Genomic DNA, 21,424 nt, shown 5'->3' on the forward strand with positions numbered 1-21,424 from the left:
CACCTAACTAGACAGATACTTTTTAAAATGTAGTTTTAGGCCAAGTATAATGGCACATTCCTTTATCATAGCACTTGCAAGATAAGCAGATCTCTGGGCATATAAAGCCAGCCTGATCTATATACTGAGCTTCAGGACACTAGAGCTATATAATGAGACCCTGCCTCAAAAAACAAACAAGAAACAAATAAATAAAGCAGTTTTAGGCCAACTGTGATGGTACACATCTTTAATCTCTGCATTCAGGAAGCAGATGCAGGCAAAGTGTGTAGTTTGCATGGAGGTCTGATGCCCTCTTCTGGAATCCTTCTGCACACACTCACACACACACTCACGCATGCACACACACATGCATGCGCACACACTCACCTACACATACACATGCTTACACACACACATTAAATATTGAAAAAAGTGAGAAATAAAATGTAAGGATTAGCCCACAGCCGCCTCCACCATCAGGCAGAAAGTACTTTGGCAGGGTGCCCAGTGGATCTCCGCATGTGGCTCACTTCCTGGAGCTATGTCCGTGGGAGTCCTCACTTGGGCAACGTCTGGGAAGGCAGATGTTTTCCCTGGGTCTGGGCCTCTCAGCATCCTGAACACAAATGGGTGTCTCTGTGCACAAAGCCTAGCAAACGATAGTCAACGTGCAGAGTAAACAGGAGTTGCCCATTTGTATCAAGACAGAAGAGCCCTGAGCTGCTCGGTGCTCCCTGCATGCTCAACCCTTCTGAATCTCCCAAATGTATTTGCTCATTTAACTCTCAAGGCGATTCTGCGAGGTCTTCTAGTAATCTTTTAGAATGTAGAATGATCATTCTTTCTTTCCATTTTGTGCCAGCGCATGTTGCACATGTGTGCCCCAGCAGTTCCCCTTTTGCCCTGTGGGTCCCAGGCATCAGTCAAGGGTTCTGTGGTACATTTCTGCAGAGATGAGATTTTATTTTGACAACCGTGTAACCATGTTACAATTCCTTCTTCCTTTTATATCTTTTGTTTCTTTTTTAAAAAAAAAGATTTATTCATTTTATGTATATGAGTCCACTGTAGCTGTCTTCAGACACAACAGAAGAGGGCATTGGATCCATTAAAAATGGCTGTGAGCTACCATGTGGTTGCTGAGAATCTAACTCAAGACCTCCGGAAGATCAGCCAGTGCTCTTAACGGCTGAGCCATCTCTCCGGCCCTCCCTTTACATCTTTAATTATCATTGTGTGTATATGATGGGGGCACATGAGCCAGAGCAGATGTGTGGAGAAGATCAGAGGGCAACCTTGTGGAGTCGTTTCTCTCCTCCCACATTTATGTATAGTCCAGGGATTGAACTCAGGTCGTCAGGCTTGGCAACAAGCATCTCAACTCTCCAAACCTCCCCGGAAGCCCATTCTTTTTTTTTTTGTTTGTTATTAATTTATTTTATTTATATGAGTACACTGTAGCTGTCTTCAGAAACACCAGATCCCTTTACAGATGGTTGTGAGCCACCATGTGGTTGCTGGGAATTGAACTCTGGACCTCTGGAAGAGCAGTCAGTGCTCTTAACCGCTGAGCCATCTCTCCAGCCCCAAGCCCATTCTTTACTGAAGTGCTCCTACATTCTTTTCTTAGACAGGATTTCCTGTCATTCAAACTGCCTTTGAATTCACTCGACATGGAGCCAACGATGACCTTGATTGAACTCCTCATCCTCCTGCCTCCACACGCCAGAGTACTGGATTTACAAGTGTGTGCCATGGTTTTATATGGCGCAGGGACTGGGAACTAGGATTTCACAGGTGCAAGGCAAATGCTGTAGCCAATGAGTGAGGACCCCAGCTCCTCTCCAGTTGTCTAGTTACTAACTGTTCACAAGGTCACATGGTGTTTTCTAATAGTTCTGTTGTCTGTGTGAGGTCTGACCCCTTCTACAAAGCGGTGGTGGGGTTGGGGTGGCGGCTGTCAGTTATTAAAGTCCGGCACCCAGGGAAAGACAGACCAACGGAGACATAGCCCTCCATCTCAGCAAGGTGGAAGTTAGGGAACGCCAGGGCGTATCAATTCATTGTGAGTTTTTCTTTGCCCTGATTGGTGCTTGTTTCTTTGGGCAGTTGGGCAAACTGGAGTTTGGATTGTGAACACTTAGGTAAGAAGACTTCCCTGACCGTTGACAAAACCTGCCCCCCACGGGAGAATGGGAACCCTCTCTCCCTTCCCTAGTCTATGGCCCACCCAGAGGAGCATGCTGGGATTGTCACTACGGGGCTTCTGAAGCCAGGCATAGAAAAGATGGGGTAAACCCATCTTTCTCGGCTTGCTGTTAGCCTATGGAGAATGTCAGATGTATTCCTCTATGACTCGCCATCATACTCCTTTGAAACAGGTTCTCTTACTGAACCCAAAACTCTGTTTTGCCTAGGCCAGTAAATTCCAGGCTCTGCCTGTCTCCATCCCCCCAAGCCCCCTCCCCCAATGACCTGGATTACAGAAACACAGGCCACTGCAGGGGGTTTACAATGGACCCTGAACCCAGGTCCTCTGCAAAGCCCTTTAACCCACAAGGAATCATCCAGGCCTCCTCCCCATCCCCACCCCTGTCCAATATCTTTGGTCAGCTAAAGATGCCAAATCCCCTTTACCTTCCACTCTGCTTCCAAGGGGGATGGGGACAAGGCAGAGAGCCTGGTACTGGCTGCAGTAGACAGGAACTGAATCCCTGTGGGGTTGCTTGTCTCCACAGGAGGCACTGGCATGAAGCATCACAGCTGGTGTGGGTTGACAGCCAGGATGGGCACAGTGTTGTCAGGGGTCTTCTCCATCATGGCTACCCACATGCACCTCATCTTTGAAAGGAAACATCTTGGGAACGGCAACTGCACGGAGAACTTCCAGGCTCAGGGCCTCAACATACTGAGGTACTTCTTCATCTGCTGGAGCTTCCAAATCATCCTCTTCACGTCCATCATCACCATGATAGCCAGCTGCTTCCTCCTGTACTCTGTGTACGCCCAGATATACGAGGGCCTCATGAGCTACGTCATCTGGATCATCATCTATGAGTCCACCAGCCTGACCGTCCAGACCCTCACCGATGAGTTCAGTGTGGCCCTGGTCAGAGCCATGCGATGGTTCGGCTGGGTGTCCCGTGCCTCCCTACACTGCTTCTGGCTATATTTTGTCGTCACACACGCCCAGATCATCTACCAGAGCAAAAAACAGGGCAACATACTCACTTACCATAGACGTATCTCTTTGGGAAGCGGAGACCGTCCACGGCGGAAATCAAAGATTATACACTTTGTCCAGCACCACAGTGAATAATGGTGGCCATTTTCCATCCCTGGAGATTCTCAGGGTAGTCCTAGTCCTCCACAATGCATCTCTCCTTTTGGGGGAAGGATTGCTTTGGGTATGCTATATCCTCTTTAGCCTCAACCCCTAGCTATGTCTTCTGTTATAGATCTGACAAGTGAAACAATAAAAAGAAAAAAAAAGAAAACATTCTTTAGTTTCTCTCTTGAGTTTCACCACCAAGACACATAGGTAGTTTGTCAAGAAATGGCGGCCAAAGGGGCTAGAGAGATAACTCTGTAGTGAAGAGTTATCCAGTTATCTTGCTGCCTGGGTTTGGTTCCCAGCACCTACACAGAAACTTACAACTGTCTCTAACTCCGGTTCTAGGGGTTCCAGTGCCCTCTTGTGGACTACACAGGCACTACACACATACAGTGCACACACATAGATACAGGCATCCAGTCACTGTTTTAAGTCACTGTTCTATTGCTGTGAAGAGACATCATGACCAAAGCAAGGCTTACAAAAAAAAAAAAAATTGCATTTACTTGGAAGGTTTGCTTACTAAACTTGTAGAGGTTTAATCCACTATCATCAGAGCAGGGAGGACTGATGCACCCAGAGTACTGGACATAGAGCTGGGAGCTTTACCTCCTAATCCAAAGGCAGCAGGGAGAGAGAGACGCTGGGCTTGGCATGGCCAACCCCCAGAGACACATTTCCTCCAACAAAGCCACGCCTCCTAATCCTTCTAATTCCTTCAAACAGTTCCATTTCCTTGTGACCAAACATCCAAATATATGAGCCTATGGGGGCCATTCTTACTCCACCACCACACACATATACAAGGAAAATAAATTTTTTAAAAAAGTGGGGCTGGAGATATGGCTCAGCAGTTAAGAGCAATGACTGCTCTTCCAGAGGTCCTGAGTTCAATTCCCAGCAACCACATGGTGGCCCACAACCATCTGTAATGAGATCTAACACCCTCTTCTGGTGTGTCTGGAGACAGCTATAGTGTACAGTGTACTTACATATAGTAATAAATAAATCTTTTAAAAAAAATAAAGTGTCCACCCAAGGTTGTGGCCTTTAATCCCAGCACACAATAGGCAGAGGCAGGCAGATCCCCGAATTCAAACCAGCCTGGTCTACAGAGCGAGTTCCAGGACAGCCAGGGCTACACAGAGAATCCATTGCTTGAAAAACAAGAAACAAGAAGTGTCAAAGGTACTTACCTAATCAAAGGGAGTCGGTTACACTTGTTGCTATGCTATACACTGCGAATCATAGTTCAGTGGCTAAAGGAACTTGCTGTGAAGCCCGAGGGCCTGAGTCCAGTCCTACATGGTGCAATGAGAGAAGAGACTCCCATAAATTTGTCCTCTGACTTTCTGCCCCCAACAGATACATGAACGCATGCACACCCACTCTCATAAAAAGGTAAATAAAGAATGGCTAGAGAGGTGATTGATGGCTCAGAGTTTGATTCCCAGCACCAGCACCCACCCCAGGCGCCTCCCGACTGCCCACCTCTCCAGCTCCAGTAGGGTCTAGCATTCCTGCAGTCATTGCAAACCTGCATGCCTATATACATGCACAGACGCACACATACACAGCGATAAAAATAATAACTTTTGTTTGGAGACAGGGTCTCATCATGCAGCCTTGGCTGGCTTGGAAATAAACCACTACATAGACCAGTTTGTCCTAAATTCACAGAGATTCCCCTGCCTCTGCCTTAAATGCTGAGATAAAAAGGAGTGGACCAAATTTTTTTTTTTTAAAAGAAGGAAACACAAAGCTAAGCCAGGGGTGACCAGCTATCTTTGGAGACGTTATCAAGGTCGAGTGTATAGGCAGCAAAAGAATTTACCAGATTCAAGGACAGAGACAGAGAATGTATTGAATTTATGGCTATAAAAGGCACAACAGACATGTTCACAGAGAGGGGATTGCTCTGCTGGGAAGAGAGGTAGGCTTTTTTTTGATGGCTGTTTCTGGGTGGACAGGCTGGGTGAGGTACCTACCTGCATGAATCTGCCCACGTTTTTTTGCTTTGCAGAGATATAGATTTTACAATGTGACTCCCTTCTTTTTGGACTGGCTACGTGTGCCTGATGTCATGAGTCACTACAGTCAGACCATAGATCTTCTGGGCCTGTTTTCTTAAGGTAGGCAATTCCCCACAGTAGTGTCCCGGCACCTCTTGGTTTTTTGCTTTTTGTTTGTTTGTTTGTTTTCAGGCACGGTTTCTCTACCTAGCCCTGGCTGTCCTGGAACTCACTCTGTAGACCAGGTTGGCCTCAAACTCAGACATCCATCAGCCTCTGCCTTTTGGGATTAAAGGCGTGAGCCACCACTGCCCAGTGTCCTAGTGCCTCCTAAAAGTCCCAACCATCCTCTACACCATCACAATGATAAATAAAGTTAGCATGAATTTCAGAAGGCACAAGCGTGCAGACACAATACAGTCCATATGTATTGTCTTAGTCAGGGTTTGTATTGCTGCAATGAAACGCCATGATCAAAGCAGCCTGGGGAGGAAAGGGTTTGTTTGGCTTCCACTTCCACATCACTATTCATCATCAAAAGAAGTCAGGACAGGAACTCAAATAGAGCAGGAACCTAGAAGCTGAAGCTGATGCAGAAGCCACTGAGGGGTGCTGCTTGTTCCAGCCTGCTTTCTTATAGAACCCAGGACCACCAGCCCAGGGATGGCACCACCTACACTGGGCTGGGTCCTCCCCCCCACAATAACTAATTAAGAAAATGCCCTGCAGGTTTGCCTACAGTGCAATCTTACAGAGGCATTTTCTCAACTGAGGCTCCCTCCTCTCCGGTGACCCTAGCTTGTGTCAAGTTCACATAAAACTAGCCAGTACATACAAGCTGTAGAACTGGCTGGAAATTTGGGGGTGGGAGTGAGGCAGTACTAAGGATTGAACTCAAAGCTTCATACACGCTAGGCAAGTCTTATTTCACTGGGTATGTTCGCAGTAAAAATTTCATCTTCATGGTGTCGAATCTTCTGAGCCATGAGATGGGATCTTCTCTGCAAGTCTTAGTTTTCAATTACATCAGGTCGTTTGTGCCTTTTATCAGCATGTGTGTGTGTGAGTGTATGTGTGTGTGTACATGCATGTGCACATATGTACACGCGTGTGCATGTGTAGTGTGTGTGAGTTTGTGTGTGCATCTGTGTGTTTATGTGTGTGTGCATATGTGCGTATGTGCATGTGTGTGTGCCTGTGCATTTGTGAGTGTGTGTGTGCATGGATGTGCGTGCATATACGTGTGCATGTATGTGTTAGAAGCTGAATGAAGACTGAGGAGCCCTCTCTTGAGATTGGTTAATTCTCTGGGCTACCATGGGTCAAACCTAGGAAAAGCACACACGTTGTACGCGTGTGTCCCCTGACCAGGGAGACACAACCAGGGAGATGACCTGTACTCTTCACGTCTGCCAGTCCAGCCAGAAGTACTGTGTCCAGCTGAAAGACCTCTGTGTCCATCTCTGACTTCATCTTTGCTAGTTACTGACTTAGCCTGTCTGCCAACTGTCAGTCGCTTGGCCAGGGTCACAGCCCGCTGAGTTTGCAGGTGTCCATTTGCTGTCCTTGTCCTCACACTTAATCTACAGGATATACCTGTGGCTTTTACTTTGGCAGAGTTAGTGCCATCTCAGTCTTTCTTGATCATTTCATAGTTACCTCCTTGTCTAAGTAGTTGCTTATATTAGAAGCCATACTTAAAGCTAAGAATGCAATTGTTGCCAGGTGACGGTGGCACACACCTTTAATCGCAGAACTTGGGAGGCAGGGGTAGGGAGATCTCTGAGAGGTAAAAGCCAGTCTGATCTACAGAGCCAGTTCCAGGACAGCTGAGGCTACACAGAGAAACCCTGTCTCAGAAAAATAGCTAAAGTATGCAATTGCTAGCTGTTTCTGAATCAAGAATATATGCTATGCAGTGCTCAAGAAGACCAGAAGGGGGTGTCAGGTTCCCTGGAGCCAGAGCTGGTAGTAATGAACCATCCAACATGAATGTTGGGATTCAAAACAAGTCCTTGGTAAGAGCCGCAAGCACTCTTAAATGATGAGCAATCTCTACAGTCCCTTCCTCCCCCCTCCCCACTCCTTCCTTTCTTTCCGTCCTCCTTCTCTTCCTCCCTCCCTCCCTCCCTCCCTCCCTCCCTCCCTCCCTCCTTCCCTCTTTTCCTCATGCTGTTTGTCTTTGATTGGCATGTGGTCATCTTACAGAGTCATGAGTTCACTGGAGACATTTCATTCCAGTGTATCATGTCCTTCGGTGCAGAACACTAGCCACTCAATCATGAGGATCAGAGTTTGTATCCCAGCTCACAGGTGACAAGCCAGGTGTGCCCTCAAATACAAAGAACCCTAGCTCCTGTGGAGCTACTGGAGACGGGAGCACCGCTAGGGCTTGCCGCCCTCTAACCTAGCTAAGGAAATGTGAGCTCCAGAATCAGAAAGAGGTTTCTGTCTCAGAGGAAAAGCTAGAGAGCAGTAGAGGAAGAGACTGAATGCCCTCTTCCAGCCGCCATGTGCAAGTGAACAGGCACATGGCATAAGACACAGGGAAAAAGGGAGAGAAAGACAGACCGATAGACCGACAGACCAACAGACAGAGACATAGGCACATAGGTGGACCGAGACTGAGATACAGAGTTGGGGTGACCCACATGTACCCAAATGCACACACACACTACACACACACACATACACACACACACCGGCTCTTCTAGAAGATCAGGTTCAGTTCCCAGCACCAACATGGCAAGCCCACAACTGTCTGTGACTCCAGTTTCAGGGCATCCAACACGCAGTCAAAACACTAATGAACATAAAATAAGAATAAATTATACATATTTTTTAAAAAGTTGTAACTCGAATAACAGTGTAGTGAAGTGTATACCAGGCTCCCATCCAGGGGCTAACAGGGTCTCGTGTATCCCAGACCAGCCTCCAAGCTGCCTATAGAATGCCTATAGAATGCCTATAGAATGTTCTCCCTGTGTCTGCTTAGTAGATGCTGATTAACCAGTTCAAGCTGCCACACCAGGTGTATGCAGTGCTGGGGACAGAGCCACGCCTCCTCCCACAAGGCCACACCTCCTAATCCTTTCCAAACAGTTCCACCAACTAGGGACCAACTCTTCACACTTATGAGCCTAGGAGGGCCATTCTCGCACCACATGTGGCCTCCTTGAATCAGGCATGTCAGGGCCACAGGCTTTGTGCTTTCAAAAACAGACGCCATTTCCATTTAACTCTCTCTGCCTCCCGCTTGTGGATTCATGTGTGAGCTCTGGGCTACGGCTCAGGCAGGCCTTCCTGCCTGCAGATGTGCACCCTGACAGGGTGGTCCTAGACTCAGCCTCTAATAACATAATCCCCAGATCCTCCATTAAATGGCTTTAGTCACAGGGTCTGAGCCCAGCAATAGAAAAGTTACAGGACATAAGATCATGCTCCTAACTGATGAGATCCTGTTATTTGGGGGGGGGGTGCGGGGGGGGGGGTGTTTTGAGGCAGGGTCTCCTGTAAGCCAGGCTGGGAATGACCTTAAACTCCTGATCTTCCTGCCTCCATAGAACCATTCATCACCTTACAGTGACGGCTGGGACTGAGACTGGGAGTTGCAAGCTAAATAATCTCGGGGTGTCCCAACAACGTGGTTCCAGCCACTCAGGTTAGACCATGCTTCAGACTCTTGGGCCACGCCCTTTCTTGGGCCACGCCCTTTCCACGTGATTTGGGGGTCACCATCTTGAGCTACTAGCTCTGCCCAATCTCCTGCTTATCCCTTCAGGACCTACCCTGGTTGAGTCCGGTCTAAAATGAATTCCAGGATGATATCGATCATGGTGGGCATCTTCTCCGTGCTGAACACCATCCAGTTCTTCATCTTTGAGCTGAACCAGATGACACACATCGGCTTCGAGGATAAATACAGCATCTACTTGGACACAGAATCCGACGTGGCGTCCTGGGTCGTGGTCTACAGGCATAACATCAGCACAGGACTGTCCATCGCCACCATCATGGTCAGCTGCTTTTTCCTCTTCTGCCTCGACAAGAACATGTTCATCGGGCTGCTAATCTATACCGTCTGGATCACCGTCTACGAGCTGCTCAGCTTCATCATGGTCCTGCTCATCCACGGCACCATCAAGGAGCAGTTCAAGGAGCTGAGCCAGCTGTACCTGCTCCTGCAGATCTCACGCATGCTCCTGCACTTCGCCGCCCTGCCCTTCGTGGTCAAGCACGGCTACACACTCTACCGGGACCCCAGGATCATGAGTTTAGCTGGCCGCCGCAAGCGCTCCTCCATCAGCACCGTGGACTCGTGGCCCCCCGTCGGGCTGGGGTCATTGTACCGTAAAACAAACTGAACCACCTTTGGGATGGTGCTCACCCGAGATCTGCTCAACAGCTTGCCTTGGGGGGGGGGGGGGATTGTTGTTGTTGATGATGATGTTGTTGTTGTCTGTTTTGTTTTGTTTTGTTGATTTTTTCGAGACAGGGTTTCTCTCTATAGCCCTGGCTGTCCTGGAACTCACTCTGTAGACCAGGCTGGCCTCGAACTCAGAAATCCGCCTGCCTCTGCCTCCCAAGTGCTGGGATTAAAGGCGTGCACCACCACACCACCACACCCGGCTTTCTGGGGGAGGGGGGTGAATTATATGCAGCCTGTTATAGTATTGTTTACCTAATGAGAGAGGAGAAGGGGGAGGAGGGTGGGCAGGGGGAGGAAGAGAGAGAAAGAGAGAGAACCTTTTGTGTTGACTATCTTTTTGGTGCCTATTTTTAACATTTTTAAAAAAATATTCGGGCTAGAGAGATGGCTCAGCAGTTAATTTAAGAGCATGGACTGCTCTTCTGAAGGTCCTGGGTCCAAATTCCAGCAACCACATGGTGGCTCACAACCATCTGTAACAAGATCTGATGCCCTCTTCTGGAGTGTCTGAAGATAACTACAGTGTACTTACATATAATAAATAAATAAATTATATGTTTTTTTCTTTTTGGTTTTGTTTGTCCCTCCCTCACCTTCTCCCATCTCTACCTCTGTCTTACTAAGATTAAAAGCCTGTAAGTGACATTGGTGGTTCAGTGGTAGAATTCTCGACTGTGGGGCTGGAGAGATGACTCAGCAGTTAAGAGCACTGACTGCTCTTCCAGAGGTCCTGAGTTCAATTCCCAGCAACCACATGGTGGTCACAATCATCTGTAATGGGATCTGATGCCCTCTTCTGGTGTGTCTGAAGACAGCGACAGTGTACTCACATACATAAGATAAAAAATCTAAATAGATAAATAAATAATTCTTGCCTGCCACCTGGGAGGCCCAGGTTCCATTCCCAGCCAATGCACTTCCTAAACACATGTGCTGCCACACCCTTTTTTTTAAAGTGAGCATGATTCCGTACATGTCAGTACAGACATCTAGAGGTCAAGGCATAGGATCCCCACTGAAGCTGGCTTTACAGATGGTTGTGAGCCACCCTGTGTAGGTGCCAGGAACTGAACCTGGGTCCTCTGCAAGAGTAGCAAGTTCTCTTAACCACTGAGCCCTCTCTCCAGCCCTCTGTTGCTTTTAATAATGTATATGCAGTTATGTCTGCGTGAGGGTGTATGTCTGCAAGTCCAGGCACCCGAGGAGGCCAGAGACCCCAGATCCTCTGGGCGTGAGGGTAGAAAATCCTGAACTGCCCGCCACGGGTGCTGGGTACCAACACTGGGTCTCTGGAAGAGCAGCTTGCTCTCTTACCCTCTGGCCCGCCCTTTCCCCTCTATGGCCCCGCCCTTTCCCCTCTATGGTCCGTTCATTTTGAACTTGGTGCTGTTTATGTGACAGTGCACACTCATGCACGTGAGTGCATACCTCGGGGGCCATGTGTGTGGAGATTGGTCCTCAGCTTCTGCCTGGAGGTCTTTGCTGCAGTTGCATCACCAAGTGAACTGGCCCACAGCTTCCAGGATTCTCCTATCTCTGCCCCACCACCTCCATCTTGCCATGAGAGTGCTGGGATCTCAGCCGCTATTACAGATGTGTGCCACAGGCTGCAGGCCTGGCTTCTACTCAGGTTCTGTGGACCCAGACACAGGTCTGCAAGCTTTTGGGGCCACCCCTTCACTTACTCTGTCATTTTCTGGGTCTTTTCTCCATCTTTTATCCAAGGTTGGCCTCCACTCTCCATTAGCTGAGGATGACCCAGAATTTCTGATCTTCCTACCTGTGCCTCCGGAGTGCTGGGATTACAGATATACAACAAGCATCACACCCAGTTGTGCAGTGTAAGGGATCAAAGTTAGGGTTTTCCTTTATTACTTTTCTTTTCTTTCCTTTTTTTTTGGGGGGGGGGGTTCCTGTGTAGCCCTAGGCTGTCCTGGAACTCACTCTGTAGACCAGGCTGGCCTCGAGCTCAGAAATCCGCCTCTGCCTCCTGAGTGCTAAAGGCTCAGACTTAGGGTTCTATTCATGCTGGAAAAACACACAATTTAGTGTTTCCCTAAGAGTCATTTATCAACAAACAAACAAACAAACAAATGCTGGTTGAATTGGGATATCACTATGTAGCCCCAGCTAGCCTGAAACTTATTATGTAGACCAGGCTGGCCCGGAACTTACAAAAATCCACCTACTTCTGCCTCCTGAGTGCTGGAACTGAAGGCATGTGCCACCTCACCCTGCTTTAAAAAGTTATCTCTATTTTTTTTTAAATCATGTGTCCCTGTGTGCACTCGGGTTTGTACACATGAGTCCAGGTTCCCAGGAAGGCCAGGAGAGGCTGTTGGAGTCCCTGGAGCTGAGTTCTGGGTGGTTGTGAACCACCAGGGTTGGGTGCAGGGAACCAAATTTGGTTTCTGTAAGAACAGTGTGTGCTCTTAGCCAGTGAGCCATCTCTGCAGGCCTCCAAGGAAAGAGTATGTGAAAGCTCACTGCTGAGAGCTGGTGTGCACCTATCATCAACAGGGAACCACTCCTGTGGCCTGTGTTTCACACCCAAGTGTAATGTTATAGTCTCATACCCACCGTCTTTACAGGTCGGCCTTGTGTGCAGTGCTACAGAGTACTAGAGGAGGTGACATGGCCAGGCCACATAGAGGCAGGACTTAGGTCACACTGGCTGAGCTCCTGAAACAGCAGTAGTGTGGCCTGAAGCAGCAGCAGCAGCATGGCCTATCTATACCTTCCATATATATATATATATATAAAGATTTATTTGCCGGGCGTGGTGGCGCACGCCTTTAATCCCAGCACTCGGGAGGCAGAGGCAGGCGGATTTCTGAGTTCGAGGCCAGCCTGGTCTACAAAGTGAGTTCCAGGACAGCCAGGACTATACAGAGAAACCCTGTCTCGAAAAAACAAAAAAAAACAAACAAACAAAAAAAAGATTTATTTATTTAGGGCTGGCGAGATGGCTCAGTGGTTAAGAGCACCAACTGCTCTTCCGAAGGTCCCGAGTTCAAATCCCAGCCATCACATGGTGGCTCACAACCATCCGTAACGAAATCTGATGCCCTCTTCTGGAGTATCTGAGGACAGCTACAGTGTACTTACATATAATAAATAAATGAATCTTTTAAAAAAATTTATTTATTTATTATATGTACAGCATTCTGCTGTAAACCTGCAGGCCAGAAGAAGGCAGCAGATCTCATCAGCATGTGCTGCTGGGAATTGTACTCAGGACCTCTGGAAAAACAGTCAGTGCTCTTAACCACTGAGCCATCTCTCCAACCCTTCTATACACTTCTTAACTCCTAATATGCAGCAGCCTCAATGGAGAGTGGGATAGTAGGGTTACCTTATCTCCTACCTACTACCTTTAAACCTTGTCTCAGAATTCTACGTAAATAAACAAATGAACAAATAAATAGCCTTCTAAACATTGGCATGGTGGTGGTGTGGGCCGGGAAACTGCGTTTGGTGATTGGAGGTATGGGTTCAGGAGTTCAAACTCTTCCCCATCTGTATTTTCATGTTTCGGGCTAGCCTGAGCTGCTTGAGACCATATGCTGTGTAGGAACAACAAAACAAAAATGTTTGAAGCCAGGTACAATGGGGTTCACGTTCTGCCTCGGCACTCGGAGGCTGAGGAAGTCCAATGTCTGTGCGTTAGAAGCTAACCTTGTCTACAGAAAGAGTTCTAGTCTATATATAAGACCTATAAGACCTTGTCTCAAAAAATAAAGTGAAGTAAAAGAAGTGTCTGGGAGTGGAGATCTGTTCATCACCGTGGGGCTGTGCTGCATGGGGGCCAGAGGCAGATGTCCATGATCACTTTTCTTTATCCCCTCAAGATGGTCTCTCCTACACCGGACCGGAGTTTGCTATTGCCTGGCTACACTGCCTAAGCTGTCTAAAAGCCTCGGAAATCCTCCGGCCCCAGTACCGGGATTCCAGGTGCACACCATGCTCCAGACTGGCTTCTGTGATCTGAACTCAGGGTCACATGCTTTGGCAGCTCTTACCCACCAAGCCATTCTCCCGGACCCCAACACTGTTCGTTTGAACCACATTCCTCCCAACCCTGAGTAGTCCCAACTCGGGCTACTGTGGACTCACCGAATTCAGAATAGCGAGCAGTCTAACTCCTTTTCCCAATAAACTGCGAGAAATTCATTTGGACCTGGGGCAGTTCTTCAAATGGCCACTAGGTGGCAATCGGCGACAAGTTTCCAGTTAGCACTGTAGGCCAAAACAAGATTCTCCAAACAGTATTGAAACCTACAACAGGATTTAATCCCTGCCCCGGTTTCTTCAGCCCAGTCACAGCAGAAGTGAGGAGGCTGGAAACCAGAAATAAACTCGATTAAGCGAAACTTGAGCCGGGCCAGGTGTAAACGGGTCATTCCACCAGCTGATGACCCTAAGGCAGGAGGGTCAAAAAGTTCCAGGCCTACCGGAATTCGAACTCCAGCAATTTGGTGAGACTGTATAACAAAATAAAAAGCAAAAAGATGGCTGGGCCTGGAAGCACAAAATATGGCTCCTCAGATTAAAAGTGTTTGCTGCAGGGTCCGGGCAGCCTGAGTTCAACCCTGGAAGCCTCATCCTAAAGCTGTCCTTTGACATGTACACACAGGCACACACACACACACACACACACACACACACACACACACACACCATAGCACCCATGTGCCTACACACACACACAGTAATAATAAGAATAAATAGATGGGGGCTGGAGATGCTCAGCGGGTAAGAGCACTGACTACTCTTCCAGAGGTCATGAGTTCAAATCCCAGCAACCACATGGTGGCTCACAACCATCTGTAATGAGATCTGGTGCCCTCTTCTGGAGTGTCTGAAGACAGCTACAGTGTACTTAGATATAATAAATCTTAAGGAAAAAAAAGAATAAATAGATATGTTTAGCTTTTTAAAGAGATGCTAGAAGGTACTTGGTGTGGGAAACTCTAAGGTTCAGTATACAAACTGAGCTCTGTAGTCTTGGCTATCCTGGGACTCTCTCTGTAGACCAGGCTGGCCTCGAACCTGCAGAGATTCATTCACCTGCCTTGGGCTGTGATTGAAGGCGTGTGTCTCCCATTTTCTTTTCTTTTCAAGATTTATTTTATGTACGTGAGTTGCTCTCTTTCTGAAGAGAGCAACAGTGTACTCACTTCTACTTCTGACCTCCGCAGCCTGTCACAGGTGGCTACCCCCTCTTCGGCCAACAAGTGTCACTCTTGGCTCACAGACTCCAATCTAGCCGGCTCCTGTTTCTTCCCTTCTACCACTCCTCCTCCTCTGGCTTCAGTCCCCAGGCCTCAGTCCCACCTCCCCTGGGCTTCACTCTGCACTGATGACCTGAGTCCCCCCACTCCCCCCCCATCCCTCCAGTTTTGACCTCTCTGAAATCCACTTTGTTTATGTAACTGCTTCCACTAAGACCGGTCCACCAGTCACGGAGCTCAGCAAGAATAGGTCAGTACCTATGCCCTGGGAACAAACAGAGCCTAGCAAAGAGATAAGCGGTCGCTTACAAGGTGAGGGTCAGAGGAGAGAATCGATTCCCACAGGTTGCCCTCTGACCCCCACCCTCTCACGGCGGATGGATGGCCAGCCCACATCCATACATTTGCACGCATGAGTAAATGAGTGTAATTTTACCTTTTTTTTTTTCTTGGTTTTTCCAGACAGGGTTTCTCTCTGCAGCCCTGGCTGTCCTGGAACTCACTCTGTAGACCAGGCTGGCCTCGAACTCAGAAATTCACCTGCCTCTGCCTCCCAAGTGCTGGGATTAAATTGCGTGCACCACCACGCCCAGCCCGCAATTTTACATTTTAATGCAAAGTCTATTTATAATGCTTACTGTTGGGGACAGTTATAGTGGCACAGGCCTTTCACTCTAGGGCTCAAGCCACAAAGGTAGGCCAGCCTGATCGCCAAGAAGAGTTCCGGAACAGCCAGGACTACACAGAGACCCAGACTCAAAACAAACGAGCATGCTTGTCTACTCCAAGGGATCTGACGCTGCTGCCTTCTGGCTTTGAAAGGTACCCACACTCGAGCACACATGTGCACATGCAGACACACACATAATTTACAAATTGTCTGAGAAGAGCTACAGTGTACTCACATACATAAAATAAATAAATCTTTAAAAATAAAAGAAAATAAGTCACTGGATGGTGACTTATTTTAAGTCACCATACTAGCACTTGGGAGGCAGAGGCAGGTGGATTTCTGAGTTGGAGGCCAGCCTGGTCTACAGAGTAAATTCCAGGACAGCCAGGGCTACACAGAGAGACCCTGTCTCCAAAATAAATAAATAATAAATAAATAAATAAATAAATAAATAAATAAATAAATAAATAAATAAATCTTGGCTAGGTTGGAGCCCCTGCCTTTAATTTCAGGGCTCTAGAATTAGAAGCAGACCCAGGGCCTCTTTGCATTCAAAGCCAGCCTGGTCTACATAGTTTTAGGCCAGCCAAGCTACACAGTGTAACCCTGTCTTTTATATATATATATATCATCTCTCTATATATATATGACATCTCTTTGTTTGCTAGGAAGAACTAGTGTGCTGTGGAGCACATATGGAAATCTCCTTCCACCACACAAGTTCCAGGATTGACCACAAGTGTCTTTATCCACTAAGCTCTCACCACCTGAAAAGCTCTTGTTAACACCGTATAGACTTCAGTGCTGGTGGTACCAAGACCCGAGACTACCCCGGAGTTGGTAGTCTCCCTACAGAGAGGTTCCTTTGGCTGGGAACTTATAGTTAGATCTCAAACCCAGGACAAATGACTAGCAGAGGTGCCTATTTAACATAGCAAAGCAACCCTGGCCCCAGGTTCTCCCAGCATCCCTCAGTCCCTGCCTGTTATAGGGCATGGCTGGCATACCCTAAATTTCTCCAGCCCAGAGGCTGGGGTGTTCTTCCTCAGCTGCCTTCCCTAGATAACACAGCCATTTTGGATACTTGGCCTTACTCTTCCGGCCCTCTGTTCCCCTCTATTCCCCTTTGCTCCCCTCTCCTCCCAGGGCCAGGTCTGGTTCACTCTGGACTCTCCAGGACTTCCCAGCTGCTGGCTCTCTCCCTCGCATCTACAATAAACGTCCTCTTCCACCATACCTAGGAACACTGGTATCTTCTTTATTTTTTATTTTCTTTTTTTTAAAGATTTATTTATTTATTTTATGTATTTTAGTACACCATTGCTCTCTTCAGACATAACAGAAGAGGGCATCGGATCCCATTACAGATGGTTGTGAGCCTCCATGTGGTTGCTGGGAATTGAACTCAGGACCTCTGGAAGATCAGTCGGTGCTCTTAACCACTGAGCCAATCTCTTCAGTCTTATTTTCAATTTTTCATTCACTAATGTTCGCAAACATCAGCCCCCAAGTAGCTGGATCCTACCAATAACCGGAAAGTGACTTAGAAGGCACTTCCTCTCAGAGTCAACTGGCCAGAGAGTCGACCTCAGGTGAGAGGGCCTGGGTTCTCACAGGAACTAGGGCACACTAACCACAAACGGTCTTAACTTCTGACCTCAAGGGTCATTCCCTCCCCGCCTATCGCTCACACCAGGAGTTCCAAGGTCACTGAGCTAAGTGAAGCGCAGTCCTGCTCGTTCTGGTGTGACATCAATGACAGTTACCTAATCTGTTTTCTTCTTCTTTTCTTTTTTTCAGGAACTTGAAGATAGCTCAGGTAGACTGACATCCTTGACCCCTGACTGCTGCGTGTTATGACCTGTGGGTGACCTTTGACCCTTACTTAGAGCACGCTAAAAGCCCACACTTCCTACAAAGAGCAGTGGAGTTGGTTTACCAGGTACAAACCACAAGCTGCCTTAGTTTCCCTCCACCTCCAACCACCCTGCTCCATTCCACAAATCCTCTAAATGCTAGCAAGAAATAAATAAATAAATTCTAGGCGGCTGGGTGGTGGTCCTGCACACCTTTCATCCCAGCACTGAGGAGGCAGAAGCAGGTGGATCTCTGTGTGTTTGAGGCCAGCCTCGTTGTCAGTGTGAGTTTTAGGACAGTCAGGGCTACACAGAGAAACCCTGTGCTGGAAAAAAAAAAAAAAAAAAAGTTCTAGGCTACCCTAGGATACATGAGACCCTGTCTCCAAACAAACAAGAGCCCAGGAATAGTGGCTGTCTAGCGCCTTTAATCCTAGCACTTGGATGAAGACAGATCTCTGTGAATCTATTGCCTGGTCTACAGAGCGAGTTCCAGGCCAGCCAGCCAGTAAGACCCTGTCTCAAAAATCCAAACAACAAAGCCCCTTTAAGTGTCTTGGCAGAGGCTTGTCTGTAGGGTACTTAGGGTACACAGAACAAACCAGTCAGGAGCTGCATCTGCAATAGCCTAAGCCAGGCAAGGTGATGAGGGGATGGGGCCCGGGGTAGAGGCAGTGGCTGGTGAAGAATCCGGAACTAGGATGGATAGAATTTATTAAAAGGAAGGCTACAGGCTGAGAGAGAACCCAGAGGTGCTGGGGTGGGGTGGGCTTATAGGAAACAGGAGTGCAGAAGGGCTTTGTGAGAAGTTAGGAGTTAGCTCAGAAATGTGCAAGTGGAACCACCTTATAAGAACCAGGAGTGTAGAAGGGCTAGAGAGATGGCTCAGTGGTTAAGAGCACTGACTGCTCTTCCGAAAGTTCTGAGTTCAAATCCCAGCAACCACATGGTGGCTCACAACCATCTTTATTTATTTATAATAATAAATAAATCTTTGGGACAGAGCCCTCAGGGACTGAGAGGACAAGCAGAGGTCCTAAATTACCCAGCAACCACTTGAAGGCTCACAGCCATTTGTATAGCTACAGTATACTCATATACATAAAATAAATAAATAAATCTTGAAAGAAAGAAAGAAAGAAAGAAAGAAAGAAAGAAAGAAAGAAAGAAAGGAAGGAAGGAAGGAAGAAGGAAGGAAGGAAGGAAGGAAGGAAGAAAGAAAGAAAGAAAGAAAGAAAGAAAGAAAGAAAGAAAGAAAGAAAGAAAGAAAGAAGGAAGGAAAGAAAGGAAGAAAGGAAGAAAGAGGCATGCAAAGGGAGCTCGTTTCATGGCTCCAGGACACCGTGAAGCTGTGTTAGAACATTCTCTGTTATCCGTGGAACCCCATTCTGTCCACAGCAGATCAGTGATGCAGCAAGTTTCCAAAGAGAGTTCGTGCACAGGCTGGGAGGCAGCTCCGCGGGCAAGAGTGCTTGTTGACAACCTGCGTGCAAATCCGTAGAGCTCACTTAAAAAGCCAGGTTAAAAAAAAAAAAAAATCACCGGTAATCGCCAGGTGGAAGGGAAGGTTAGAGACTGGGGATTGCTGGGACTACAAGGCTAGCTTGAGATTCTGAGAGACCCTGTCTCAAGGGAATGAGGCCATGGGTCACAGAAGCCACCTGACTTCCGCCTCGGACTTTCAGGCGCATCTGCTCACAACACACGTGTACTCCGGGGCTTCCAGCTATGAGTCTAGGGGCTCCACTCAATTCCCACTCCTCCTCAGGAATAGTGCCCCTGGCTGGGCAGGGGTGGTGCACACCTTTAATCCCAGCACTTGGGAGGCAGAAGCAGGCCAAATCTCTCAGTTTGAGCCAGCCTGGTCTACAGAGGGAGTTTCAGGAAAGCCAGAACTACACAGAAAAATCCTGTTGCAAAAACAAAAACAAAACAAAGCAAAGGACAAAGATAAATCAGCAAAACAAAATAAAACCTGAGGGGGCTAGAGAGGTGGCTCAGAGGTTAAGAGCACTGGCTTCTCTTCCAGAGGTCCTGAGTTCAATTCCCAGCAGCCACATGGTTGCTCACAACCACCTGTAATGGAATCTGATACATGCAGGCAGATACAAATATATAGGATAAAGAAAGAGGTTTGTTTAAAGGAAACAAGGGCAGGCCAAGCAGGAGGCAGAACAGATGGATCTCTGTGAGTTCGAGGCCAGCCTGATCTACAGGGACAGTCCCAGGACAGCCAGGGCCACATAGACAGAGGGGGCATGGAGGGGGGGGGGTGAAAAGAAAGGAGGTGACCAACAGGCTATGCCAAGCCTGTTGATGTGACTTAGATAGCCAGACACCCACAAGGTGGACCCCCAGAGTCCCAAATGGTGGAAGGACAGAGCTGACTCCCACATCTGTTCTCTGGCCCCCACATTCCCTTCATGTCACGCTCAAACACACACACTACATTTTAAAGTGTCAACTTTTAAATAATGGGAGGGGATTGTTTTTCGTGACAGGGTTTTTCTGTATAGCCCTGGCTGGCCTGGAACTCACTCTATAGACCAGGCTGGCTTTGAACTCAGAGATCTGCCTGCCTCTGCCTCCCAAGTGCTGGGATTAAAGGTGTGCAGGACCACTGCTCAGCTAAGAATTACTTTTGGAAGTCATTAGTAGCAATGCCTTCCCTACATGGTCTAGGTTCTTGCACACACACACACACACATACGTGCACTCATGCACATGTACATACACACACACACACAGTGTCATTTATCCCACCTGCCCTTGGACTTGGGCAGTTATCACGGATCAAACTTTGGACCGTTTGCCTGCTACCAAATGCTGCTCCGCTGTCCCGCAGCCCCTGCAGATTTCCCCATAGCACATATTCCCTGATTAAGCATGGATAGTTACCTCCCTGTCCTCTCCCCAGGACACAGGAACACCATATTTATTTCATGGCTGCTTTCCCCAACACCTAGAACAACGCCCAGCCCGTTGCAGGTGCTCTATAAATACCTGTGGAGTGAATGCACACAGTCCCTCTGCTGAACAGAAGGGCCTGTTCAGGCCTGTTGCCCTAACTGACAGGAAGGGCAGCTTGGTTTTGTTTGTGGTGGATTTTTGTTTGCTTTTTGTTTTGTTTTGTTGAGTGTTTTTCTTCCTTCCTTCATTCCTTCCTTCCTTCCTCCCTCCCTTCCTTCCTTTCCTAAGACAGAATTTCTCTGTGTAGCTTTGGCTGTCCAGAAATTCACTCTGAAGATTTCAAACTCACAGGCATCCCCCTGCCTCTGCCTCTGCCTCTGCCTACCCCCTCTTCTGTATTCTCCCCCCACCAACAGCTCTCCCTCTCCCCGCCCCTCCCCCTTTTTATTGAGTTGAAGTCTCAGGCAGTCCAGGCCCACTGGCCTTAACTCACAGCTGCAACTGAGGGTGACCATGAACTTATGAGACACCTGCTCCACCATGCCTGGTTTATGAGGTGCTAGGGGCCAGACCCAGGTTTCACCCAAGCTAAGTGAACACCCCTTTCTTCCTTCACCCTCTTCTGGAGTTCCTGGGGAAGATTAGCCACAGCGAATCAGATCTCAGCCTCCCAGTGCCCTCCTGCCTTCTGGGGCCTCCCTTTGCTCCTGTTCAGCTGACACTAGAGAGAGACACGATCTTACCTCTAACTCTTTCTCACCAGGCATAAAACAGGCCTTTCTATCTTGACAAATGTTTTTAAGAAGGGAGACACTGGCCGGGCGTGGTGGCGCACGCCTTTAATCCCAGCACTCGGGAGGCAGAGGCAGGCGGATTTCTGAGTTCGAGGCCAGCCTGGTCTACAAAGTGAGTGCCAGGACAGCCAGGGCTACACAGAGAAACCCTGTCTCGAAAAACCAAAAAAAAAAAAAAAAAAAAAGAAGGAAGACACTGA

At 48.0% G+C, this 21,424-nt stretch overlaps 2 protein-coding genes across 2 annotated transcripts in view; both read left to right on the forward strand.

The window, feature by feature from the left end:
• The window catches only part of Tmem217 (transmembrane protein 217), a 28,241-nt gene extending 24,844 nt beyond the window's left edge, over positions 1-3,397 (forward strand). The window contains exon 3 of the mRNA XM_021149913.2: positions 2,721-3,397. Coding sequence (XP_021005572.1) covers positions 2,732-3,301 — 570 coding nt within the window. The 5' untranslated portion in view covers positions 2,721-2,731 and the 3' untranslated portion in view covers positions 3,302-3,397. The remainder of the gene's footprint in view (positions 1-2,720) is intronic.
• A 5,528-nt stretch (positions 3,398-8,925) lies between these two features.
• Positions 8,926-9,692, forward strand: Tmem217b (transmembrane protein 217B). The gene is made up of 2 exons (XM_085833139.1): positions 8,926-8,989; positions 9,110-9,692. The coding sequence occupies exon 2, from the start codon at positions 9,138-9,140 to the stop codon at positions 9,690-9,692; it is 555 nt and encodes a 184-aa protein (XP_085689265.1). The 5' UTR covers positions 8,926-8,989; positions 9,110-9,137.
• Positions 9,693-21,424: the final 11,732 nt, after the last annotated feature.

This window comes from Mus caroli, unplaced genomic scaffold (genome assembly GCF_978045245.1).
Source record: "Mus caroli unplaced genomic scaffold, Mus_caroli_1 scaffold_18, whole genome shotgun sequence".
NCBI lineage: Eukaryota > Metazoa > Chordata > Mammalia > Rodentia > Muridae > Mus > Mus caroli.

Coding starts and splice junctions, on each gene's coding strand:
- Tmem217b (XM_085833139.1), top strand. CDS start 9,138: ATGAATTCCAGGATGATATCGATCATGGTGGGCATCTTCTCCGTGCTG.